Source organism: Labrus mixtus, chromosome 7, assembly GCF_963584025.1.
Source record: "Labrus mixtus chromosome 7, fLabMix1.1, whole genome shotgun sequence".
In the NCBI taxonomy this organism is placed as follows: Eukaryota; Metazoa; Chordata; class Actinopteri; order Labriformes; family Labridae; genus Labrus; species Labrus mixtus.
In genome coordinates, this window is record NC_083618.1 from 5,968,516 (window position 1) to 5,979,583 (window position 11,068).

The 11,068-nt window shown below is 40.9% G+C and overlaps 1 protein-coding gene across 1 annotated transcript in view; it reads right to left on the reverse strand.

Annotated features, from left to right (window-relative positions):
• The window catches only part of suclg2 (succinate-CoA ligase GDP-forming subunit beta), a 110,858-nt gene extending 100,033 nt beyond the window's left edge, over window positions 1-10,825 (reverse strand). The window contains exon 1 of the mRNA XM_061042335.1: window positions 10,684-10,825. Coding sequence (XP_060898318.1) covers window positions 10,684-10,767 — 84 coding nt within the window. The 5' untranslated portion in view covers window positions 10,768-10,825. The remainder of the gene's footprint in view (window positions 1-10,683) is intronic.
• Window positions 10,826-11,068: the final 243 nt, after the last annotated feature.

Below are 11,068 nucleotides of genomic sequence, written 5' to 3' on the forward strand. Positions count from 1 at the left end.
GACAGTGTTTGATTTTGCTGGGCAAGAAGAAATGGCCAGTGAGGTTTTCTGTCTTCGAGAAGCAGCATCAACCAAATCACTCAATAGCACACTGTCAGGATCCATTGGGCAGTACAACATCAAGGAGTTTTCGACCCTCTATGTTCAGTGGATGGTCACACCAGCTGGACAGGTGAATAGCAATGTCAGGTCAAACATTTTCACTTGAACAATTTTTTTTTTAAATTACAGCTTCAATGTACTGTTAACTGTATTTGAGTGCATTTTTACCTCCAATTCAGGACATTGACACATGTGACCCGCGCAATGCCTGCCCTGCCATAGACCAACAGAGAGCCTTTCACCTGCTCCTCCTCCTCACCAGTACCCTGTACCATCACTGCCTCTTCAACCAACTCTTAGAAAAATAGTGGAGAATAGTGAATCTTCATCAGAAGGGGCTGTGGATGATGGTGGGATAATCAGGGAATACCTGCGGTTGATGGTGAGGGCTATACAGCACTCAAAGATATATGATGGGCCTGAGAATGATAAGCTGTTGGCTCTTGATACTCATTGTAAGTAATTATTAATTATAATTAATTATATTAAAGGGGTCATATTCAGCTTTTTCTGGTTTTATATGCCCTTTAGTGTGTTTTCCAAGTGTACTGTTCATGTTTAGGCACATCTATGTGCAAAAATTCAAAGTCTGCAGAAACGCGGCTTCTCCTACGTCCTGCTGTTAGCTGCAGCATTAGCTGCATGTAATGCTCGGTTCTAGCCCCCCTCGAAAAGAATTTGCCAGTGTGATATCACTGATCTAAGCCCATTGGCTCATTGTGGCAAGCCCAGCAGCTCATGTTGTACGCCCATTAACTTCTGTAGCACGCCCACAATATGCCGTAGCCTGCGGTAGCACAGTAGTGCTAAGGTGCTAATGTTTTTGCTCTGCCCTCGGAGCCAAAGTGGCTGCATTCCCAATATGGTAAAAGGGGCGCAACATTTCCGAGAAGCCTGCTGAGCGACTGACCAATTACGGCAGAGCCGACAGGCCGACCAATCAGATCAGACTTGGCACACGTGGGGACTCTGAACGTGGGCACTTCAGAACCTTAGAGAGAGAGTCAGAAGCGAGCCAGTGCATGGAGCGGCAGTACATGAAAACAGACACTTTTTTCAAACTTTAGCTATTGTGAACATACTTTAGTAGGTACATAGATTAAATATACGAACCCCAAAAAGGGCATAATATGACCTCTTTAAGTTTTAATGTAACCTATATAAAACAAATTAGACATTGTGCAGCTGGCTGTCAATAAAAGTGCCTGTGTGGCATTTTACCTATTCGGATTGGGCTCAGAACTGACTTTGTTTTTTAGATTTATTTGTAGGATGACATATTGAGATTTATCGTATATCGCCATTCAGCTAAAAATATTGAGATATGTTTTTTTGGTGCATAGTTCCATGGCGATATTATAAATAAAACTAGTAATGTGTTCATGATATTATGTGTGGTTGGTTGTGGTTTTGCAGGCTGTTTTTCTCCGCTGGTATGTGAACCTGCTCTACCCAGCGCTCTCCTAGATTAAGTTCAGAAGCAGACTTCTCAGGAAGACTGCGCTGATTGATGATATGGAAGACACATGCAAAGTGGTTGCTGCTTTGTGAACCAATCAATACTAGTACGCCGTTATCACTCACCAGCCTTCACAAGTCAATGAAAAAGTAACAAATGACTTCCTGGTGGGTTTTTTTTTTTAACAGTTTATAAATTATGAATACATTTAAAGCACTATGAGGAGCTGCATTAAGGCCGTCTTTACTGCGAGAGACTCTGAATATACTTTAAGCTAAAGAGACCAACACACTCTCACAGAGGCTTCCATCATTAAGTCTCCAAGGCTGGACAAAGAACAGCTCCGTTCAGGGAAACTCTCAATATGTTAATCCAGGCATGATTCCAAAGAGACTATATGCAGAAATAAAAAGGCTGCTACTTGAGTGGCTACTAAAGGTAGGACACGATTATGAGAGGCCCTATTCATGAGGATTCACAAAAATCGTTATTGACCTTGCCCTGTGACAGTAAGAAAAGGCAGAAGTCCACACTAATCACTGGAGGCTCAAAAGGCCTTTCATTTAAGGACCGCACATACCTGAGTGACTGACCTTCTAATGAAAATCTGACATGACAGGGCTAGTTTGATTTTATGTCCAGAAAAAGTGCTGCAGAAAAGTTAAACGTTTTGCAGAGGAATGGTTGAAAATCTGATGTACGAAGTCTGTGGGTTTAAACCAAGTGATAACCTCTGGTGTTGAAAATTTAAGCCATTGTAAAAGTGCAAAAACAGCAACATGAGTCTAAACTGGTTGTTACACACAGTCGATCCATCTGTTGATCCACGGCTTTATTCAAACATGAAATATTTCAATAACTACTGGACCATTTAATATGACCTTAAGACTTTACCCAACACGGAATTTTGTCAGAAGAATTTAATTTGGCGGTTCATTATTAATCTTTGCCTATTTGTTTCTTTTATTCAGGTCAGTGTCATATCAAACTCCTTCATCTGCCGTAATGATCACCATGTTGAACCAAGCATGCTGTTGAACACACATTAAACATTTAACATTCCAACCCCTCAAAAATAGCATCACACTGACTATTTCCTTTAAACTGTTTTGAGAGTGGCTTGCCATTGTATCACTTTTGCATAGCTTTATTTGCAATGCAAGGCAAAAGCAAAAATATGCAAATCAGTACAATTTATAAATTGTAGAGATTTTTTCCATTTCTCAGCTATGAAAAACTTTGAATCATCGGAATAACATTATGTTTTTGTGAAAAGGAACAATAATGGAAGCACTGATCTCACTGTAGAACGACCATGTAATAGAATTCAGAGAAATATTGACATATCACACACCAAATGTTTTATGAAAGGTATCATTTGAAATGAATTGCCACATTACTGGGACTGAAAATTCAGTTCAGCACTGCAGAAGTGGGTTCTAGAAGAGATGGGGTTATTTTCAGCTCAAACTTATCACAAACTCTGGCTCGAAAAAATAAGTAAATTTAGTTTTAAAGTGCTAAGCACAACATGTGGACATCTGGTTTTCCAGAGGCACTACATCACATACTGTGGTATCTCAAGATGTCTAGAGAGGTTAAAATCCTCATTACTTGTTACGGCCAGAGCCTAACCGCTTTGAAATGACACTGGCTTATTAGTGACGACAAATGGCTGCAGAGTTAATTAACCAGAATGCTCTTAAGGGGCATTATCAAGTGTTTAAGAAATTAACAGTTCAACAATTCTATGTAATTGATTTGTTCCCATTCAGGTTATGAACTTGTCTCCTTTTGCCATCCGTTTCGCTAACCATCCGGGGAGAATTTATAGTGTCCACTTGCCACTTGCATGAGCACAGGCTTAATCACAGAGAGAGCAGTACGCAGAGCGACTGTCAAAATCATTGCTGAACTGATTGCAGGAGAATGTTTTTCTGCTAATGAGGTGGCAGTTTGCTACTTAGTTGTAACTCATAAATACGGGCGGCATTGCAATCAGACAAGCCCTGTGTAGTAAGGCGTGAGAGAGCAAGACACAGCAAAGGACACAGAGGAGGTAAAAAAGCAGAGATGATGTGGATTTTCTGCACAGACCAGTATGAATGGGAGGCATTTCTCCACTTTAAGCAAGCCATGTAATGAGAGCATGCCCCATGAAGTTAACTCGGAGAGCTTGAATTAACCTGGTCGCTTTTAATTAATTAAAGTACAAGATGAATAAAGGAAGATGTTCCACTTTCTGTCCTCAGCTTGTGCAGTATACCTCCATGGATTTGTAATGGCAAAGGTAGTCATGTGTTATGTTGGTAAGTCCACAACTATTTATTTCAAATAAGGCCTTTATGCCTCATCCTCTAAAACATAACAACGCAGGTTAATTGACTGCATTTACTCAAGGAAGTACATCCAGGCATTTACAATCATCAGCCTTTACATTCTGCTTAAGCTGTTACAGAAAGGTTGTTTTAACTTCGGGTACATCTCTTTGTAAAACCTCATAATGTTCAGACTACATTAGATCAGTTAAAAATGTTGACTATTCAGCTTTAAAGGGAACCACGAGACACGTCGTGTGATATTGCATGTAAGGCACAAAAGATGTACTTTTGCTCTCATTACTGCTGCAACCCACTCATGGCTTTGAACGTACTTTGCCTCTAACAAGATAAGGCTGTGGCCAGACCAATAGAGTACGGAGAGAGAAATGACATCTGTCTGTTAGGGAGATGGGAATAGAGCATTAGAGCAGAGACAGAGGCGCAGGCAGTGGTGCATGGCTGCAGGATTTAGATCAGTGAGATTTGCATCATTGGCAGGTCTTTATGCAGGGCAGGTCTAATCTCCTGCAGACAGGCTTAAGAAAGCAAAACCTCACTGTTGTGCCTTCTACAGATAGGGATTTGAGTAATTAGCATAATTAATAGGAGGAGCTATATTCAAAAGTGTCAGGTCTAAGGGGAGGATAACACAGTAATGAGGATGAGGCAACACAAGGATGTGCAACTATGTCAAAGTTCAGCCGGAGATACAGCATTGTTTAGATGGATGAACATGGTTGCAGACATGGTTATTATTGTGAGAAATATGATCCTTTTTTTCTATATTGATTAAGCTGAGTTACACAATATTTAATTTTTTCATTGCAGCAAGTTAGTAAGAAATTTAGCAGATGATGAATGAGGCCTCCAGTAACCTGGTGGGTCATTAATCAAGCTTTAGAGTATATTTATTTAGAGCCAAAATACTAAAAAACTAAAAAAAAGTTCCAAACTGTGGTGGAAATGTTATTGCGAGGCTGATTTAGCTGCCTATAACATGAGCTAAGCAGAGCACTGCTTGTTTTTAGGTTAGGATTCCTAGGGTCTATCAATTACAGGGTATTCAGGTACACAATCTCTTTGCATTGGTGACCCTTGACATCAGCCGATTGTTGGTAGACATTGGCTAACGAAACCATAGAGCTAGTGAGACAGAGAGAGAGAGAGAGAAGGTCCACTGTCCGTACACCCCTGGCTCATATCAAAACTGAAGCTTCTCATGGCTTCGTTTTAATATTGTTAGCTGCTTGGTGCTGATTTTGTGCTCCTCTCCTCCTATAAATAACGGAATATTGAGAGGAACTTTTCAAAACGCGAGGCGTACACCTTGTGTTTGTGTCTGTGCGTGTACATGGTTAGGTTGAGCAGCTTAAAGTTGTTTGTTGGAATAACTAAATAAATTTAGAGGGAAAATACAAACCTAACATTGAAATATACCCTTAAGCCGTTTTCACATATGCACTCTGGATAATATCTAGATATTTACAGGAGGACTTCTCCGGAGATTCTCCCGACCTAACTGTTCACATATGCTCCTCACAGCCAGGGACTTTCCCTGTCAGAGGGGAGGGGGGGCAGGGGATTTCCCGAGGTAAAATGTGACTTAAAAAAACAACACAGTAGTAGCGGCTGACACACAACGTTATAATGAGAATATTTACCTTTATATCAATGCTATGTGTAATCCAATGAAATGACAACATCCACAAAAGAGTGGAGAACATACTGAGGAACAGAAAACAGAATGCAGCCGTTTAATTACGTGCACGGAGATCGTTGTGGTCGTGTGCAGACACTTTAGGCATTCACTGTATATAAACATCACTGGGTTTCCATTGGCTCGAGGTGAAATCTCCGGAGTATATGCTGCCACATTCAGACATCAGCTCACTCGGACTTTCTGCGGAAAAAATACTACGGGTCTGGCCAGAGAAACTCTGTGTAAAGTCTGCACGAAATATTTGGCTGTTTGCGTTCACATATAGCCTAAAGTCCCTCCGGGTAGCCTAATCTCCAGAGTTTTTCAGGAGTTTTCTGTATGTGTGAAAAGGGTTTTAGATAAGAGTTTTAAAAAAGTATCAATCCCCTGGTGCTCCATACACACCAGGTGTGTGGACATCATTTATTACTTTTAAGATAGCATCTTTATTGGAGTCTCCATGGCCACTATAGCAGCAGCCATGTTTCTGTAACACTGTGCACATTTTAAACTGTACACTTACTGATTATTTACAGCACAAAAAACATACAATCAGCTCCTTCAAGTTTTCTATACATTAACTGATGGTTTTAAGTCTCTATAATAGAAAGGAAAGTATGATAAAGAGCAGCCTGCCCAAGGCAAACTAAATTATGAAAACTATCACACATCCAGCAAGGTTTTTAAAGATTTCTTTTTGGGAACTTTCAAGCCTTTATCTAGAGACAGGACAGTGGATAGAGTCCAAAATCTGGGCAAAAGAGAATGGGAAAGAAATACGGGAAAAGAGCCACAGTTTGGACTCGAACCCGAGGCGCCCGCTCTGAGGACTACAGCCTTTGTACATGGGGATGGGGTGGGCGCACCAACCACAAGGCCACTGGTACCCCACACCTCCAATATGTCTGAAGGTCTGATTTCAAAGATGATGGATAAGCCAGTATGAGATCTTAACATAATCTTGAACATACAGCACTTAAAATAAATTACAGCTGTCAGCAATCACTGACATTGTTTTCTCAACTCGTTTTCAGTCTCACTCCCTCTTTTTCTTCATTATCCTCACTACAACAACAGCAGGAATTAAGCTTATCGCAGTGCATTCACTCATTGCATTCCCCATTTCAGTGGCTGCCAACATTTCCTAATGACTGCAGCCCTTCTAAATTATTGAAAAAGCCTAAGCACCTCACCAGCTACAGAAATGGCTGTTAACCTTGGTAAAGCGATATTCAAATCCAGTTAGAGCTAACTTCGTCCTCCAGTATCCCTTGCGGGGAGGAAATGTAAATGTGTTCTCGCTGAGACAGATGGGGAAGCCGCCCGTCGTTTGAAGTTCCAGCAAAGAAGTCTTTGCAAGACTCGTGCTCTCCACCCCCCTCTGTAAAATATTCAGGACTGAGGCTCATTGAGCCACCTCTCCTCCCAGTGTTTCCCTTCAAACCGTGCTGGGCTGCTGGGTTATTACTGAGCAAGAACACCTTACAAAAAATAAAAAGTTAGCAAACGTTTACAAATTCACCACTGTGCAGTGACAGTGAAAAACAGCCTGAGGATTATCTCACTGTGCAGACAAGAATTCAGGAGATTTGATTTATGAGAGAAAGTCAGAGAGGGACAGAGAGAAAGAGAGAGCATGGGGTAAAAAAAACAACATCCCACTACCCATTTAAGAGCATCCTGGAGCTTAACCATCTGAATATTGTGATGTCCTATGCATTGGCGTTGACAAATCATTGTAAACTGAATTTCCCAGCTGAGCTGACATACTGTCAAAGCTGATTTTATTTTATTGTCGAGATACCGGGCTGTCAATCAGTTTCTCAGGCTCTGATACTGTGCTGCAGACCAGAGAGAATCCCCCATCATTACTCTTATCACCTGGCCTGGGAGAGAAAGAGAGAGCGAGAGAAAGAGAAAGAAAAAAGGCTAAGGGACACAAATGGAAGCAGGAACAGAGGCGGATACAACAGCCAGTGAGTGTAAACATTTTAAACAGTTTTTAAAAAAGCTATTTCACTGCAGACACCCGTAAATAAAACCTTACATTTTGAGAAAATAGATCAACTTTCACATTACTACTGATTACTTTAAGACATGCGTGTAAGTAGTTGACATATCAACAACACACTGAGTGGAATAGAAAAGTAGAGTTGAAAACTCTTCTGAATTGGACAACATAGAGGAGTAAGTATTCATTCATTACAACATCACTACAGGGCTGATACTAGTGGTGGGAATCACCAGAGGCCCAACGATAAGATATTATTGCGATTTTAAACATGTTGCGATATGCTGAGAATTGCAATACAATATATTGAGATTTAACTTTTTTAACTGCTTATTATGTACACAAATTCAAATTTAATCAAGAACTGTTCAGTCTCAGTCTATTCATCTCACTTCAGTCGTCTAATTTCTACACAATGGGAGTCAAGCCTGAAGACTGAACAACACTGTGATGAAAGTTAAACCCTATTAAAGGCTGCATGTACCTCACAATCAGTCTCAAAAGGCCTGGGCGATAAAACGATAACGCTAATTATCGCGATATTATTTTTGTCAATATAAATATCAAAAATGTTCGATAAAAGTTTGATAGATTTAAACCTGTAATTAAACCATCCAATCACAGGGAAAGAGGGGGGGCACTAATGCGCCTTAAACGCTCGTTGCCACCTGACATTACAGAGAAGAAGAAAAGGACCAAGAACAGCCAATCATGTCGCAGGGATATGGGTAGGCGGGCTTACAGACCTCAGGAGCGGAAAGGAAACAGCCGAAAAAAAGCAGGAGAAATTATCCTCGACAAGATGACAAGAAAGACCGCTAAACTTCAGGAGTTTAGAGACATTTTGGCTCTTTACAGTCCGACAAAAAACAGAGTAAAGTTCTCTGTTAACTGTGCCGAAGAGAAGTGCAGCTAAAACGGCGACACCACGAACCTGTTCCCCCATTGAAAACAATATGACCCGTTACAACACAGAAAGGAAATAAATGTCCAATTGTCATAAACGAGTGTTAAATAATATAAACTGTCTATGCATGGTGTGGACCCCAGCGGGCCAGTGAGTGTTACTCCCCAGCAACAAACTGTCATATCAGCGTTTCCAGCTCCGTGGCACTGAGTGTATGATGGTGAAATGATATTGATTCCCCCCCTCCCCACACTTTTAATGCTGGAACACAATTCAGTACTAGTCTATAGTTCTTGAAGACATTTTTGAATAGACTCTCCTCTGCATCAACAAGGGGCAGCAGCCTTAACTTTGTGCTCGTGTAAAATGTCAGTCCAACTCTCTCGTGTTTAAACCAATGGATCAGTAGCATCTCTTTAGCCAATGAAAAAGCAGCAGCTTGTGTGATGTGGCTCAAGGTAGAAGACAGCAGATGTCCTAGAACATTTGCTTTTTGTTTCAAAACTGAGTGCAATAAACTGTGCTAGTTATTGTTGTTGGAGACCATTACCTTTACATACTATTGTTTTTTTTTTTTTGGTGTGTGTGTGTGTGGGGGGGGGGGGGGGGGGGGTGCAGGACAGGAGAAACACAATAGGTATCTTTCACAATTCTTTTTAACTGAAAAGGTGAGCATGAGTTCATGTTTTCTCAAATTAAAGTTCAAATTGACTGTTTATAGTCAGAAATCACTTAGAGTCAATAATTTAAAATCACATAATCAGTACGACCTCTGGCCTGCACCCTGATGACCTTACTGCACTTAATGACGCACAATGTTTCTTTAGAGCTGTGATCCTTCAGAACCATTGTGCTCTAGCTTCACCAGATACCCAAATCCTCCTGTTCCACTTCATTTAAAAACTCTTCCAAGTGCAAAGACAATATGCTCCTTAAAATACTAGAAGAAAAAGATCAGGACAACACGGCAAGGCAGAAATGAAAATATAGTCATTACGAAAGTCCATGATAGTCTAACTGTAATGTTTACACAGAGCCAACAGTGTCCCTTCTTCAATGGAACAATGTTTACAGTATCAACAGGATCCTGCTCGGTTCTTTCAGTCAACACATGTGTACTTATGCAAATATTTATAGAGATACAGTGACAGGAAAGTCCAGATATCTTAAACTGATTCAAGAGAAAACTATCCAACTTGTAAAGAGGCAGTTATTAATCTTTGACGTACGGCAAAAAAAAATACCCTGCACTAGTCCTTGTGAGTCAATACAAGGCGGGGGGGGGGGGGGGGGGGGGGGGGTTGGATTAGGGTCATTTACAAGGCTTCAAAAGCAGCACTTTTTAAAATTTATTTGTCATTAGGTGTAAAAAATTTGTTCAAAAAGTGGACAGACAGAGAGAGAGAGAGAGAGAGAAAGAGGTAAAGTGTACTGTGGCTCAAGACCACTGTGTACATAATCAACCTTATCAGATGAATTCTGTGAGCTGTGAAAAACAGCTCACAGCCATCAGAGGATCAAAGTGCAAGAGTTAACCTTTTCACTGTTGTCTTATCTGGCATGAAGCTGCAGTTAGACACTTTGAGCTCTCGGGTCATTACTATATCTGCATTCGATGTCTCTAAGCCTGTGAACATGTGCTGTTTAGAATAGCCTAAACTAAGTATCCACACAGTCCACAATATGAAGGGTATTAAACAAAGTATGGCAAATAAAAAAGGGATAAAGCAAAAACTCTGACAGACATGTTTTGCTGACTTATTAAAAACTCTCAATGCTTAAATTGCACATTTTCACACAATGGCATCGTTTCATAACATGTTCATGTCAAGGATGAAAGATAGCTTTAGGCTACTTAGCAGTCTGACATTAGTTAAGACTTCAGTAAGGATTTCCTCAGCAACGATTTAACAATGTAATTATGAGAAACGGAAGTCGTGACCGGTATGCTACGTGATTTCAGCACTGCATTTTACATTGAAGGTAGGTGTCACATGAGCAGTGTCAGGGCTGACACATGTTCAACTTTGATCAGTCCAGCCCTCTCTCTGCTCACACATGCTAACCTGCTAGCTCCGTAGCTACACAAACTGATCCCTGAGACGATGACAGCGGGCGTGAGACAGCAGAAAACACCCGTTAGAGGTGGAAACGCATTCTTAGTAAAGTATGCTGCTATTGTACCTTGAGTTTATCGAGAAGTATGTTCTTTGAGGTTGTTGTCCTCAGCCCTCTTGCTGCAGCCTGTGATGCCATGGAAGCCGCCATGTTGACACGGAAGACCTACGTAGGATGACGCCGAAGCATGTGCGACTCTACACTAAGCCGTTCATTGGTCGACTGGCAGACGTGGGCGGTGCTTTAAAAACACACACTCACGCGCGCGCACACACACACACACACGCACACACACACACACACACACACACACACAAGTACAAAGTCCTAAGTTCAGTTTTCACGTTTATTGTGCATGCCTGTTGAAGGGTACTCTGGAAGACTTTAGTTTGTAAAGTTATTATTAATTAATAATCAATTATTATCATCATTATTAATCAATTATCAAATT